The sequence below is a fragment of the Chlorocebus sabaeus genome, chromosome 2, assembly GCF_047675955.1.
Source record: "Chlorocebus sabaeus isolate Y175 chromosome 2, mChlSab1.0.hap1, whole genome shotgun sequence".
Classification (NCBI taxonomy): Eukaryota; Metazoa; Chordata; class Mammalia; order Primates; family Cercopithecidae; genus Chlorocebus; species Chlorocebus sabaeus.
The window spans coordinates 71,016,802-71,033,109 of record NC_132905.1 but is presented as its reverse complement, the minus strand read 5'-3'; the positions used below and the strand labels follow the sequence as shown (position 1 = coordinate 71,033,109).

Genomic DNA, 16,308 nt, shown 5'->3' with positions numbered 1-16,308 from the left:
GAAGATTGTCTTCCTCCTGGATAATTATAAGCATTTCCATTAAGCAAAGTTTCCCAGAACAAGGTAAATTAATGTGTCTACTGGGTGACCAGAAGTGCCTTTTTTTTTTTTTAAGACAGAGTCTTGTTCTTGTCCCCCAGACTAGACTGCAGTGCCGTGATCTCAGCTCACTGCAACCTCTGCATCCCGGGTTCAAGAGATTCTCCTGCCTCAGCCCCCTGAGTAGCTGGGATTACAGGTGCCCGTCACCATGCCCAGCTAATTTTTGTACTTTTAGTAGAGATGGGATTTTGCCATGTTGGCCAGGCTGGTCTCGAACTCCTGACCTCGGGTGATTCGCCCGCCTTGGCCTCCCAAAGTGCCAGGATTACAGGCGTGACCCACCGTGTCCAGCCAGGAATGCTTATTCTAATTCACTAGTAGCTAAAGCACTAAAGGCCCCCCGCATAAACCAAACAAAAGGTGAAGGTTGGTACTTCACACCTAAAAGCCAGCAGCTGCACCAGTTTAATGCAAATTGATGGCCTTGGTCTTCCCTTAGCCAGACCGGCAAGACACACTCTGTTCTCCTCTCAGATACCCTTAAGGAACGGACGCCACTGTGGCCCTCCAAGGAAGACGTCAACACGATCAGGGGATTCAACTTGAGCCACACTACGGCCCTGACGCCAGACGCAGCTTTGCACTACTTACCTTAAATTGGTCGACCTTCTCAAGCTTTTCCAAATCAGGTACCAGTCTCACTCCATCTTCTAGAGTTTTAAGGAATTCTACTTGAAACTCCACCATTTCCGTTAAATTTCCAAAAAGCACGTCAAGCTAGAAATGAACAGAATTTAATCCACCTCATATCTCATTAGTCTTCCTAAACTTTATTTATATCTGATTACAAGGTTTTTCCATCAATTCTTAACAATTAAGAGAATAATCCCACTAGAGAGTGGGGCGGTTTTTCACTCTCCACGAGCACGCCAAAGCTGAGCAGGCAATAATTTCACCTCCTTACTACAATTACATAAACTTAAAATGTTTTCAGTGTTACAGGTGTCCCCATTTTCCCTTTTTACCAACAAGTCAAACCACGGTATGATATTCACAAAGTTGAAACCATTTCCACAATACCTCATCTTGGGTGAGAAAAGTTTCTTTTTGAAGAGGCTTTAGGTATCTCTCCATGAGACAGTTTAAATCCTAAGAATTGAAAAGAGACCTCATTAGCATATGTTAATGTCTACAAAAGGATCTAGAAGAGAACAAACAGATCATGTCCTGAAGGCTAACATTAGAGACTTCAGGTCAGTAAGGTCCATTTCAAGCAGGAGTTTCTGTCAATATTTTAGGCTTCGAGGACTACAATACGGTCTCCATTGCAACTTCCTCAACTGTAGCACCAAAGCAGGCATACACAATACGTCAAGGAATGAGTGTGGCTGTGTTCTCATCAAACTTTATTTGCGAAAACAGGCAGCGGGCTGGATTTGACCCGAGGGCCTTCGTTTGCTAACCTCTGATTTAAAGACTAAAACACAGATACTTAAACAGATCACCCTGCTTTCTCATGGGGAATGTGACCAGGTGTCAAAACAAGTGATAACACAAAGACAACAGACCTGACACTCTTCTGGCTAGACTCTAATTAGATTAGGAAGATCATACCCTCAACTTTTTTAAAAATTAAATTTAGCTTTCTTATTAGGTCAAACACACACACACACACACACACACACACACACACACACACACACATAAAAATGAACGGCTCCAAGAATTGCTAGGCTTCCTTAAAAATCACAAGGAGGCGGCCAGGCTGCTCACGCCTGTAATCCCAGCACTTTGGGAGGCCCAGGCGGGCGGATCGCGAGGTCAGGAGATCGAGACCATCCTGGCTAACACGGTGAAACCCCGTTTCTACTAAAAATACAAAAAATTAACCAGGCAGGGTGGCGGGCGCCTGTAGTCCCAGCTACTCAGGAGGCTGAGGCAGGAGAATGGCATGAACCTGGGAGGCGGAGCTTGCAATGAGCCCAGATCCCGCCACTGCACTCCAGCCTGGGCGACAGAGTGAGACTCCGTCTTTAAAAAAAAAAAAAAAAAAAAAAAAAAAAATCACAAGGAGGCTGGGCGTGGTAGCCCTCACGTCTATAATCCCAGCACTTTGGGAAGCCAAGGTGGGAGGATCGCTTGAGCCCATGAGTTCGAAACCAGTGTGGGCAACATGGTGAAACTCCCTGTCTACAAAAAAATAGAAAACGGGACTAGGCATGGTGGTGTGCACCTGTGGTCTCAGCTCCTCAGGAGGCTGAGCTGGGAGGATCACTTGAGCCCAGGAGGTCAAGGCTGCAATGAGCTATGATCACACCACTGTACTCCAGCCTGGCCAACAGAGTGAGACTATCTTAAAAAAACACAACAATTCAAAACAAGCTTTTAACATTCAGAGTAAAGGCAAAATTCCAGGAGAACCCAAGACACTCTTCACGACCACGGTTTGACTCAGCTGTTAGTGAAAACCAGCAAAAACAGACTTCTCCTTTACGAGGCAGAGGGAGGGGAGGGGAAGAAATATACCTTCACATAGGTGCGCTCCGTCTCCAGGAGCTCGCAGATCACCTTACGCAGCTTATCCGCATCCGAGAGTTGTCTCATGGTCGCCAGCTGAGGCCCCGTGGAGTCCTGAGGAGATGGGCTCTGGTCAGAGGGGTTCATCTCATGCAAACTGCGGCAAAATGCAGCCACCTGTTCTGTACTCTTCAGAGCACAGGGGGGAAGGGAAGGCAGAGGTCATTATCCCTCATTAGACGCACCTGACACCTGGACCACCTAGAGGTGTTCTTCCTGGTTAATGAAATGTCACATACGAATGTTGTCTTGTGTTTCCACAAATTGCTCCACATTTAGGAGAGCTTCTTGGATGCTCAAAACAACCAGGATAACAATTGCTACCATACACTAATCACTTACCACACGCCTACGCCAGTCTGATGCATTTCACCTGCCCACACGGGAAGGACAACGGAAGCCCAGAGGGGTTAAGTAACTCATCCAAGATGATGCAGTACATAAGTGGCAGAGCTGGGATTTGAACCAGGCAACCTGGTTCCAAAGCCTATAGATCTCAACCACTCCCCAAAGAAGAAGTTGATAAATCAGGAGACATAAAAGTTAGCTGCATTTCACCCAAGGTACAAGCCTAAATTCAGACTCCCAGTTCAGTACACTATCTACTTTGCAATGTTGCAAAGATGATTTTACAAGCTATGGTTCTTCCAGTTAAAAATGGACACTGAGTCAACTTTCTAGATTAAGAAAGATACCTGTACTTAAAAAAAAAAATTTCTCCCTCTCCACCTTCTCCAAAGGCAAAAAGATACTACTCCCCTTTAAGAATAAGGTAATTAGCCCTAAAACGGGCCTCAACGGGAGATCCCAGTCTCCACACCTACCGGGGATGAATCAGGTGCAGACCATAAGGGTTGCAAGTATTTTGTCATCCATTTGAAATCTAGGATTCTAGGATTCTAAAATTCCAACTTTTGCAGTTACACAAACAGTTCTCCAAAGCATGGGCTACTGTAAAAACCCATGAGACCAGTAGTTCTCCACTTTGGCTGCTTATGAGAATCACCTAGGGAGCTTTACAACATCCCAATGCCGGTGAACACCAGAGATCAATTTCATCAGAATCTTTGGGGTGGGATATGCAGATATCAGTATTTTTTAAAGCTCTCCATGTAATTGCTCTAGAGGCTATGTAGTAGCACAAAATTTCATTCACTAAAACTTGTTCCAATGCACCACTCAATGAATGTTTGATGGAAATTTTCTTTCTTTTGTTTTTGGAGACAGAGTCTGGCTTTGTTGCCCAGGCTGGAGTGCAGAGGCACGATCTTGGCTCACTGCAACCTCTGCCTTCCAGGTTCACGCCATTCTCCTGCCTCAGCCTCCCGAGGAGCTGGAACTACAGGTGCCTGCCACCACGCCTGGCTAAATTTTTGTATTTTTAATAGAGATGGAGTTTCACCGTGTTAGCCAGGATGGTCTGGATCTCCTGACCTCGTGATCCACCCGCCTCGGCCTCCCCAAGTGCTGGGATTACAGGCGTGAGCCACCGTGCCTGGCCCCGGAAACTTTCTTGAAGTTAGTGGCTGCCCTTCTTACACTTCTTTCTCTGCTTCTGTTGTCTAATTCAACTCTAGGCACCAAGTATTTCCAGTAAATCCCGGTGCAAATAAATAATAACTTCCTCTATTACCCATCTACCCAGCAAGAACATAAGAATATCCTCCCAAAAACAACAGTTGGTGCACAGAGCTGAAAGTCAAGGCTGGTGTTTTGTATAGGGCAGAAAACCTAAAATCAAGCGTATGCCATGGAGCAGTTTTAAACACAGAGGAAGGCAGCTAACATTGAAGAGCCTTTCCCTCATTAGCATATCCAAAAGGGAAGGAAGTCTGGAATAAAGATGAGGCAAGGACAGGGAAAATCAGAACCTAACAAGAATGCATTCGCCGCAGTGGCACGACAGGACAGAGGAGAGCCAGGACCCACATCCACATAATTATTATGCTAATTATCTTACAATCACCACAGCTTATTCGTTGCTAGCACTAACCCTGGTCTTATGTGCCAGAAGGTGTCAGTCACCTCTCAGTGGCACTATCCAGTGTTTTCTGTAGAAATGCATGTTTCTGACACAAACAATTTTCCCTTAGGTGACCGACTGGAAAAACTGACCAAAATGGGCTGAGCTGTATGGTATGTAAATTATATCTCAACAGGGCTGTTAAAAAAGAAAAACTATGTGTTTTTGATCAAAGCTTGTTTCAGTAGAAATAAACTAACAATTTTATTTAGTTATGCTAGAATTTCACTAACTCAAAATCATCATTAAATAATACAGTCAAATAGGGCTTCGTCTTAAAAATTACATAGGAACAAATACATCCATTTTAGCAAAAATCTTCATGTGTCTTTTAGATGATCCACTGATAACTGTAATAGAAAACTCATTATAACATAGTCATAATAAGAAAGAAAGCAAACCCCTGACAAAATGAAAATCCATGGACAGACAGTGGTAACAGCTGACAACTAACTGTTTCCTGCCCTTATCTTATCCCAGACTCTCCATGGTTGCTTTGATTTGGTACCTGGCAAAGGCATCTAACACAACAAATGTATAATTGGCACCTCCCTTTCTACCATACAATTCTAAAGGTTCCAACTGTAACCATAGCTGCCTGTTTCTCACAGAATTAATAGGAAAGCTACTGTTTATAGCAAATACATCCTTCACTGCAGTCTAATACAGTGAGTCCTTACTTCACGTGGTTTATAGGTTCTTGGAAACTGACTTTAAATGGCATAAAGAAACCATTTTTACTGTAGGCTAATTGATATGAAAAAGTTAACTTCCTATAGCACATTTCTGGTCACAAAAAAACATCACCACACTTCTAAATAAAGACCAAAAGACTTCGAATATTAAACACTGAAATAAATGTAAGCTAAATATACATTTAAGTAAGATAAATAAAAACAAGTTAAGAGAACTATTTACCCAACTTTTGGTGAACTGGTGAGTGACAGTGGTCATAGCGGTAGTGCGTTAAGTCAAGCAATAAATGTTTGCAAAGCAAAAATTGTAAGGACCACCTCCTACCACCATGCAGTTCAAAAACTAGCAACAGCAACTTTGGCAGGATCTCTGAATACTTTTGTACTGCATAGTTGACTGCTATGCATTTGTATACTTTACAAATTTTTATTTTATAATGATTTGCATTCATTTATTCACTCATTTTCCAACCTACTTATTCCAGCTCAGGATCATGGGTGACTGGAGCCTATCTTGACAGCTCAGGGTACAAGGCAGAAACCAACCCTGAATAGAATGTCACTCCATCACGGGGTGCACACACATACACACTCACTCAGGGACCACTGAGACATGCCAGTTAATCCCACGTGCCTGTTTTTGGGATGTGAGAGCAAACCCGAGTACCCAGAGAAAACCCACGAAGACCTGGATTGAACACGCAAATTCCACGTAGACAGTGGTCCTGGCCAGAAATCAATTATTTTCACATAAACATTATGATGAAAGGATGTTGAACAAAATGTTATCTGAGCACCTGCCACAGAGGCACAGCACACCTCTTATCATTTAGGCAAACTGCCCGTGTGAAATCGGTGATTCACGAAAGGCAAAATGTTACAAACATGGGGATCTGACACATATCAAAGGCAGGAAATCCAGAAGACAAAGGAACCTAACATATTCCTTTGTGCTTCCAATTCACACCTTACTACCTCTGGGTTTTCATTCCATCTGTTCTACCATAAATACTTGCAGAATTCCATTTTTAAGAGTGTGAACAGGGTTTCTGACTTGGTCTATGCAAAGTTTACCATCTCTAAGGTTTGGTATCATTAGTTTGAAGCAGGCGTGTGGGGTGAGCTCAGGTTAGTAGGACGCAGGCTAGGGCTTCAGGGCTCTAAATCCAGCTGTCTCCTACCCCAACCTCACCCTCAGACAACCAGAGCTAAGTTCTGGATTATATTAGGAAACACCTTTAGCATCTCAGGGGACAGCTAAAATTCCCTTGGGTCCTCTTTGGACATTTCACAGCCTTAAGTATCCCTTCCTTATATACAACGTAAGCCTAGGATAGACTTAGCTGAGTGGTCTCTCAAGTTGAGCAAGACGCAAAATGGTTTCTCCACTGGCAACCTTATTTAAGACTCAAGGCACCAACCCTCAGGTGCAGCACAAGGAACTGAGTCCAAATGGATGTAATCTCTTTACTGTCAACTGCACGTTATTTGAATAAAGAATAAAAAGGTACCATATGCATAATTACAAGTTATAATGCACATACATGTTGTTAAGGGGTGTTATATACAAGGCTCTTAAAATTTGCTTGGAAACAACTTTAAAGGATGTCATCAAGTTTGAAAATTCTGTTTGATTAAACTAATACCCCCCAAAATTTTTTTCAGAAGGAATTATAAAATGCAGGTTTTCTTTAGAATACCTCTAAGCTAGAGATTTTTCTGTACTGTGGGGCTCAGCTTTTAAATCCCCCTCCCTCTTTACTGTGGCCAAACTTCTTTACATCAAAATCCATCAGGCCCTTCTCCATGCAGCTTAGCCATGATGTAGAATGTAGGAGGAGCTGGGTGCAGGGCTTTGCCCCGCTCCACCACTGAGTGTTAGAGATGGCATCCTAGTCATTCCCACACCAAGCGTGTCGCCACAGGTGCCCAGAAAGGTTGCCTCAATGGGAGGTTCCCAACATGCTCCCAAAAGCCAAGTAGCCTGGATGTGGGACAAGCAGCTTAGGGCTCCAGCAAAGGGAAGACAGACCAGGTTTCTCCAATGGGGCAAATACAAACCTCTCCCCTGCTTGAGGACTGTAATCAGTCACCCTGGAAACCAAAAAAGCACTTACAGGCATTTTGAGAGTTTAAAACTGTTAAAGGGTAGGAGAGCTCTTCCACTGTCAGGACTAAGAATTATCCAACCAACATACAGACAAGGAGAGGACAATGGCAAGAGGAAATGGGCCACTTTACTGAGACCAGCGTGATGCTCAATGTTTAGAATGCTGCTTTCCTCCTGTGGAAGATGAAAAGAAAGTACAAAAAGAGGGGGGTAGACTTTTAAGTACACACTATCAACTCAAGCCACCCAGCTGTTTAAGCTCTTCCTGTTATGCAACCACCAAAGGCAATTTCTAACTCTAGATGAGTTCACAGTTCTAAAACTGTTCTTTGAGTCTGACCGATTTAACACATCCCACAGATTTAAAAGGGGCCAGAGTGGCCTAAAATCTTATAGCCTTTACTTAAGCTTTTTTTGGGGACAATGCACTCCATAATTTCAGAGACCTGATGTACAATGGTAATCCCTACGGTTCTCAATCACCTTTTCAGTTTCCTGTTGAACAAACTTCAAAGAAGAAATATCCAAGAAGGAAGAAGGCTTATTTGAGCAAATCAGGTGCACGCGCTGTAGAAGTTTAAGTTTGATTAGATGACACAATGTCTAATAGTCGACAGACTGCGCTATTAATAATAAACTATCAAAAGGTTGAATCTGATTTTGATAAATTATTTCTTGCCATTACCCCACTACACTTCCTTACTGGAGAGTTAACATTTACTGTAAGACTAGACCTGTTCAGATAGGTCAGTTGCCATCAAACCAATAACACGTCCCCTGAGCCAACCCTTCCATATCTATCTCCCTTTCAAGGAAGCAGAAATAAAGTCAAAAACACCTCAAGCCTTATAAAAGGAAACAAATTGAACATCCTATTTCCAGACCTCCCTGCCGATTACTCAGACTGCCCGTTCTCAGTGGGGATGGGAGAGCCTCACCATGCACATAACGCAAGACACAATCAAAATCTCAATAACCAAAACAAAGGCAAAAATTGCAACTGACAATTAATTAAACAAACAAACAAAAAAAAATGCAGATTACAGCTTTCTGCCATTTAAGTATGAAAGAGTTGAAAAACGTAAAGACACCAGGCAAATGCAACTCCATACCAACTCCAAACCTCCCCACCAAAAGCTACAATACAGACTTTATGAACAAGGGGATCCAGAGGGTAAAAGGACAGAATATGGGGAAATGGGAAAGGTATAATCACTGTCATTTGGATTGAAAAACAACTGAGCTAGAAAGTCATAACATAATCAAACCTAGCCAGATAGGATTCAAACAGCAAAGGCGCTCACCAGATGAAGGGTTCGATATATAGAGTCACCGGACTTGTCATTGTTTTCAATCCTGGGCTTGCGCTTTATTTTCCACAGTGCAGACATCATCAGGAATGTATTCTCATGGTAATTAATTCTACCACCTGACGTGTTCAGCACGGAGACAGAAGTTTCTTAAAATATTCCCAGAGCACCAAACGCCTCCTAGCTCCGAAGAGAGCATCCTCTCATATGGACGTCCCATGCTGGTTTTCCCATGAAAATCTACGGCCACGTCTCAACGCAGCAAGGACAGCGACGGTGCAACCCCAGAGCTGCACTCGTTTCCCACCATTGCCCTCTGGGAAGCTGTCAAAAGGCTAAACTGTGGACCAGAACTCAGGCTTTGATTTCACCTGGCTAAACAACAAAAGTTCCAAAAAGGGAGAGCTGCAACTGGCAAGAAAACAAAGCACAGAATGCCTCCCGGGATGCAAGCGTCTCTGCCCTGCAGTCCGAGATCAGCTGATTGGCCAGCATCCTGCACTGCACAGGAATACTAAACCTGCCTGGCTCCGACGACTTTCAAGGCATTCCACACTGAGTCAAGAGCAGGCAACTAAAAAAAAGTTTGGTGTGTGCGTGCATGTGTGTTTTTAACGTTGATAGTTTCGCATTTTTCCACTCATGCTTTGTTATAAAAGCAGACATTTCTGAGACAAAAACAATATGGATGAGAAAGAAAAAAAAGTCCTTCTTCATGGAAATGTCCTGAAAATTATTCTCATACATTTGCTAAATGGAAAACAAAATCACAGCTGCCAGGAGGCCTGGAATGCATGACACATGACCGCGCTGCCCTGAAGCTAATTAGCATTCATTTCCAGAAACGAGAGTTTTCAATGAGAAGCAGAGAAAAAAGTAGCCAGCGGTGATGAGGCTTTCTGAGGTTGTCACCCACAATCACAGGAGAAAGGAGGCGGCTCAGAAACAGAAAGGCTGCTAGACTGTCCCTGCAGTGTGATGTTCCCCCGCCCCTCCCTAGGGGCTGTGACATTCCAGCACCACCACGCTCAACAACAAGCATACAATTATTTACTTGCTCAATTCTAAAAGGCCACACATAGCAAAAACTGCTATCCAATACAAGTGAAAAGCACAGAACTCCAACATGCTTTTTCTTTATCCTGACCAATATTATGCCAAACAGCCCATTTAGAAAGAAACCAAGAACATTAAACAAAATCAACAGCTCTAACATATTCAGCTGGAATAAAAAGTGATTATTTGTTTCTGTTTGTTTAGTTATTTACATATTTACATCTCTACACTCAGCCTGGTGCATTCAGACAAGGCTATATCATGCTTCCAAGTTTAGACAGCTAATGATTTCAAAATTAATTTTCAGTTTATTCTCAAGAAAATTTCACACTTATATAGGAGATGCATCAAAAAATATTTAGCCTTAATCAAGAAACTTACGGTGTTTGCTTGCTCTAACTTTAAATCATAAAAAGAGACACACAGAAATATTAAGCATTAGGAAAAAATTTAAGTGGTTTATGGCTGTATATATAAATGGCCTACAGCACCACTAATAAATTAATGCCTTCTTTTTATGAAGCCTGGTATTTAACACCAGATGTTAACAGTCTGGACACAAAGTAGTTTTAACATAGCCATTAACAACACAAGACCTGGAGCAAACTGGGCTTGAATCCTGGTTTTGTCATTACAGAGCTGTGTGACCTTCAGCAAGTCGCTTAACCTCTCTGTTCTAGTGCCCTCATCTATAAAATAGGGCAAATAATAGTATCTCTCTCAAGGGTGTTATAAGGCTAAGATGAATTTATATAGAACAGTACTTAACATATACAAGCCCTTAAATAAGTATTACTTCTCATTTATTATTACTAACACACAGTAGAACCCAGTCACCAAGAACTGCTCATTTAAGCTTTTTGTGTTCAAATATCTTAAGTGAGAAATTTAATTGACCAAAGGTTATTTAGCTAACTAATTTGGGTTGCATAACAAACTTTCAAACAAAGAAGATGAAGTCTGAATCAAAGCAAAACTAGGAAGTATTTCGGACACACAGTGCTCCCCACATCCAACCTAGCAGAATGAAATACCAGCTTATGGCTTGAATGCAGTCTACAGCATGGTCTTCAAAAATATTCAAATCACCACCCAAACTTCTTAATCTTTTTTTTTTTTTTTTGGAGATGGAGTCCCCCTCTGTCTCCCAGGCTGGAGTGCAGTGGCGCGATCTCGGCTCACTGCAACCTCTGTCTCCCAGGTTCAAGCAATTCTCCTGCCTCAGCCTCCCGAGTAGCTTGTCAATAATTTTGAGAAAATTCTGTCCCTTTTTAGAAAGCCCACTAAGAATTTCTACAAGAAAATCTTCGAACAGCACCATCGATTTCTGTATTTGACCCTTTGTGTTCCAGATAAGTTCAAGAGCCTTGTTCTGTGGAAAAAGATCTGTGGAGTTAGAGTGACACATGGGACCAGTCAGCAAAGCCCTGGAGCCTCTTCCGTCCTCTCCACTGCCAGACCCTCACATTATACAGGACTCTGTGTATGACCTCATGACTCACTATATTTAACACGGAAACGATCTCTCTCAAAATCCACAAGGAGATGAGAACACTGACTATTACGGTAAAGTAAAAAGGATCCAATCATTTTGGATCCAATACTTTTTAAGTGTTCAGAAATAAATGTTTTAGATACAGGAAAAATTGCTGTTTGACTAAATCCAGTTAGAAATTGAAAATTAATATTTTTAGTTCCCATAATATAGTAACTTAATAGATACCCTTCAAATTGTCTTACATCAGTATAGAAATATCTGTTTCTCCTGAGGACAACTGACCAACCCCACAAAAGTAAGTGGGTAAAAGAAATGTAAGGATCACCTAAATAAAAAGTAACTTTAAGCAGTTGGTTTTTAAAATTTGCCTTAAAAGGAAACACCTGCATTTCCAATATCTGCTTTTTAATTAACAACCAACAACATAATGCCTTTCAGTCTATAAATATTAATGTTGCTTTCAAATAATGTTGCTTTTATATTGTGCCCAACTTAAAAAGACACTGAGAATGAAGATCCTGCAGTCAGGAAAGAGAAACAAATACGGATAAAAGACACTGAAGAATCAAATGTGTGCACACAAGAAAGTCCTACAGAATATACACATACAGAGGGAATCAAAACAGGAAATGTACAAATGTAGGTTTTCAAAAGAATAGTTTATGTTTGAAAAGCATTTTTCAGTTATCAATGTGCTTTCTCAGAGTTATATTATTTGACCCACCCAAAAATCCAATCTCCAAGCAAAGGCAAGAATCACCCTAATTTTGCAGATAAGAAAACAAAGGTATAAAGTTACATGATTTGCTTAGGTTAAGTGACTAGTAAGTGTCAAGCAAAAAATTGAGATCGCAGAGGAATATAAATATCTCAACAACATTATAGAAAAAGATAAGTATAGAACCATAATCACAAGCAATTGCTTTTTGTGGGGGCGGGGGCATGTCTTTTGGATTCAGGTAACACAGAGATTTTAAGTTGGGTTGTGTTTTGAAGACTGTGGTGAAAAGAGGCTGCTGACCCATGGAACACTTTATGAAGTGGAATAGACGCATGATAAATTATGGGCAACGATTTCAGTGTCTTGCACCAAAGAGTCAGAAGAAGAACTTTCTTACTATGTTCAACTAAGGGAAAGCGTATTTGGATTAATTTTAAAATACGGTTTCTTTCCCTTTAACATAAAAGTTGCTCACTTTTAACAAGAGCTCAATGCAGGTGATTCAAAAGGAGTTCATTACAGAAACCCTAAGTAGCAAGAAAGCAGAGCTGACTGAATCTCACGTAGTTTGGATGCTGTTTCATCCTACACAAATGAAGATGTAATAAGGAAATGGCAAAAAATTATGGCATTAACTGGGAGCTCCAGCAGCGGCAGAAATTAAAGAAAAGGGATTTTATTTCATTACGAGTAATTTCTGCCCTATATTCTCACATACAGGTTTGTTACCAAGGCTGTAATTTGGATTTCATATCCTGCTATTCAGCAACATCTCAGAAGTAAAAACACTTCTTCCATGGAGAGGCCTGGTAACCACCTACAGCTGCATAGGTGACGTTGTCAGCTGTGATTCTTCAGTGGTTCAAGGCATGGGATGTGAAAATGAAAATCTCTCACCTTGCTGCTATGATCAGTCTCATCTGAGGATTCCAAGTCTGGCCCCTCGGTCTCCTCTGGAGCGGTCTCAGCACTGCTGCCCTGCTCGCTGCAGAGGCTGTGCCCTGTCAGATGAAATCGGAAGAAAATGTGGGTCAACATGGATAGTAATTGCTTAAAAGCCAACCCTGTGTGAGGGGGACAAGGGATCCCGCTCATGACGTGTACACATACTGTAAGACCCTCCAAGTACAAGCTCCATCACCTTGGCTCAATCAAATTCAAATGATAGTTGTTACTGTTAGAACTAGTATTATTACTTTATATTTTTCATAATAAATAATAATTGTGGATTGAATGTCTTTGTCTCCCCCCATATAAATTTTTATGTGGAAGACCTACCCCCCATTGTAATAGTAGTTAGAAGGGGGATGTCTGGGAAATAATTAAGTTTAGATGAGGTCATAAGGGTGAGGTCCCCATGGATGAGATTAGTGTCCTTGTAAGAAGAGAGAGAAACCAGAGTTCGTTCTCTCTCCACCATGTGATGACAAAGTAAGAAGGCAGCTGTCTGTAAGCCAGGAAAAGAGCCCTCATCAGGCAACTGAATTGGTTAGTACCCAGATGATGGGGGATCCCAGGTTCTAAAACCATAAGCAATAAATGACTGTTGCTTAAGCCACTCAATTTATGGTATTTTGTTATAGCAGCCTAAGCTAAGACAATAATAGTTTATAATAAAAGAACACATATATAATATACTAAAAAATTAACTGATTTTGTTGATTTTACAAGTAGCAAATTGATTAATTAATTCATTAATTACTAAAATAAATAAGCCATACTGAGAACAGTACAACCAAAAAATGACTGTCCCATATCCATTACCCGAAAAATCCTGCAACATCTGTTTTTGCCAAGTCTGGCAAACTATAAACATCTTATAATACCTGCTCTTCCCATGATATTCTGTGCAAAAGTGCAAGCAACTTTCTTCCTTTGCTATTTACTGAGTGCCTACCACAGTGGTTCTCTACAGTGGTTCTCCACATTGAGAAGAGAATGTGAGGATCACTTTCCCCTGGGGTGCTTCTCAAACTGACGGAGCATCTGGATCCCCAGGGGAACATGTTAAATGCAGATTCCCATTCAGTAGGCATGGGGTTGGGCCTAAGATACTGCATGTCTTACCAGTTCCGAATGATGCTAATCAAAACTGCAGGTCCATGGGCCACACTTGGAATAGAAAGCCTCTAGAACATCAAAAACTTTCTCTAGTTGCAGCTGAGAAGACAGTAGTTTGAGTACCACTGTCCTACAATATGAGGCACTGGACCACGGACTAGAGCACTATCAATATAACCAGACAAGAGAGAAGGAAAGAGAAAAAATGGGAGCAGAAGGAGCCTCTGATGCTTTAGATGAAAGATTCAGTCTGCAAAGTGGCTGCCTTGCTCCAATGACACCATTACAGCCATAAGCTGCTTGGCAACACTTTCTATTCAGGTCCACGCTGGCCAGGAAAGTTAGGGAGGAAGTGGGCCTCTGAGCAAACCTGGCACCCATGCTGCCTCCTACTGTCCCTTTCTTCTCTGGAATGAAGCACCAACTAAGTGAGTGTACCCCGAATGGCTTAGAGGTTTCTGTCTGTTTCCCCACCTTTTGGCTCTGGCTCTTGGATTTTCTTGTGTTTCTTTTCATTATTCGATCACTCATTACTTGCTCTTAAGGTGGTAGTGGTCAAAGAAGGAAGCTCAGTTAACTTGGCAGATATCATCTATGTCAACTGTCATTGCCAAAGCAAAAGTGCTTGAATATTTTGCACAGGGGCAATGACCTAGGTACAAGTATTCATCCCTGATCTGGAACAGCTGACCAGCTCGTCTGGGAACACAATGGCAACAGCACTCAGTGCTCTGATCACAGGAACGACAGCATCCTCAGTGCGACGTCCAGAGCAGCCAGGAGGCACGACGGATAGGGGCCCCCTTCACACTGTGGTCTGCAGAATCACAACCTCCTGGAGTTGAACAACCCATAGACTGTGCAGAGAAATGCTGTAACCCTGCACATCCCATTGCTCACAATGCCTAGGATAGCTGGTGCTCAGTAAATAGTGGGAAAGGAAATAAAAGGATTTTCCTTTGTTTTTGTTTTTGGTTTTGGTTTTGAGACGGAGTTTCACTCTTGTCACTCAGGCTGGAGTGCAGTGGTACAATCTCAGCTCACTTCAACTTCTGCGTCCTGGGTTCAAGTGATTCTCCTGCCTCAGCCTCCCGAGTAGCTGGGATTACAGGTGCCCACCACCATGTCCAGCTAACTTTTGTATTTTTAGTAGGGACAGGGTTTCACCATGTTGGTAAGGCTGGTCTTGAACTCCTGAATCCGCCCACCTCGGCCTCCCAAAGTGCTGGGATTACAGGCATGAGCTACAGTGCCTGGTTGGATTTTCATTTTTAATAATACTGTGAGAGCCAGGTTTCCTGAAGAGCAAACAAATAAATCTACTTCTACAAAACACTTAGAAATGCTAAATAAAGTAAAACAAATGTCTTTTTTAAACAAAGCTGAGCTTTGTTAAAAAAAACTCTCCAAAGCCCAAATGAAGAAGATAAAGTTGATAAAGGAAGGAGGGTAGTGTCCATGCTATGGCAGCCTAAGCATATCCATCAATCCCCAAGCCCTAAAGCAGTGTTTCCCAAAGGGTGTGAGAACCTGTTAGTGTTAGCAGGGTGACAACTCTTTTGGGATAGAATTGTGCACTTGGTAGGGACACCTGGCACTAGGCTCCTTGGCTTCTGAGTACCAAACGATTAGGACTTGACTGCCACTGTGACAATCAAAAATGCACCCACACATTTCTCAACAGCAGCACCACCCAGTTTGAGACCACTGCCCTGGAGCCTTTGGTTTTAACTGTAAGCCCATGATACATGATACAGAAAACAGGGCTTGGGTCAATATAACTTCGGGAGTTAGAAGTGAATTTCCCACGTTCATATGGTTCCCGAGGGGCGACACCCCTCAGTCTAAAAAGACATAGACTACAAGAAAAAAGTGCTCACTGGTAAAAGAAAAAGAGATGGAAAAAGAAATTCTGCCTATACTTTGGGGTAGGAGAGTGGAAAGGGAACACAGCAGGTTTCTTCCCTGAGATTTTTTTTTTTTTTTTTTTTTTTTTTGGGAGACGGATTCTCACTCCGTCACCCAGGCTGGAGTGCAGTGGTGTGATCTCAGTTCACTGCAACCTCCGCCCTCTGGGTTCAAGTGATTCTCCTGCCTCAGCCTCCTGAGTAGCTGGGATTACAGATGCCCATCACCATGTTGGCTAATTTTTGTATATTTAGTAGAAATGGGGTTTTGCCATATTTGCCAGGCTGGTCTTGAACTCCTGACCTCA

The 16,308-nt window shown here is 42.2% G+C and overlaps 1 protein-coding gene across 7 annotated transcripts in view; it reads right to left on the bottom strand.

The window, feature by feature from the left end:
• The window catches only part of TIAM1 (TIAM Rac1 associated GEF 1), a 348,490-nt gene that overhangs the window by 34,061 nt on the left and 298,121 nt on the right, over nt 1-16,308 (bottom strand). For 5 of the 7 annotated variants that reach the window (XM_037990630.2, XM_073009851.1, XM_037990631.2 and 2 more), the window contains 4 exons: nt 12,930-13,033; nt 2,569-2,748; nt 1,123-1,191; nt 694-819 (listed from right to left, as the gene is read on the bottom strand). In XM_037990630.2, coding sequence (XP_037846558.1) covers nt 694-819; nt 1,123-1,191; nt 2,569-2,748; nt 12,930-13,033 — 479 coding nt within the window. Of the gene's footprint in view, nt 1-693; nt 820-1,122; nt 1,192-2,568; nt 2,749-8,751; nt 10,085-12,929; nt 13,034-16,308 lie in introns of those variants that run through there. The other 2 variants (XM_073009856.1, XM_037990639.2) reach the window with 2 other exon arrangements.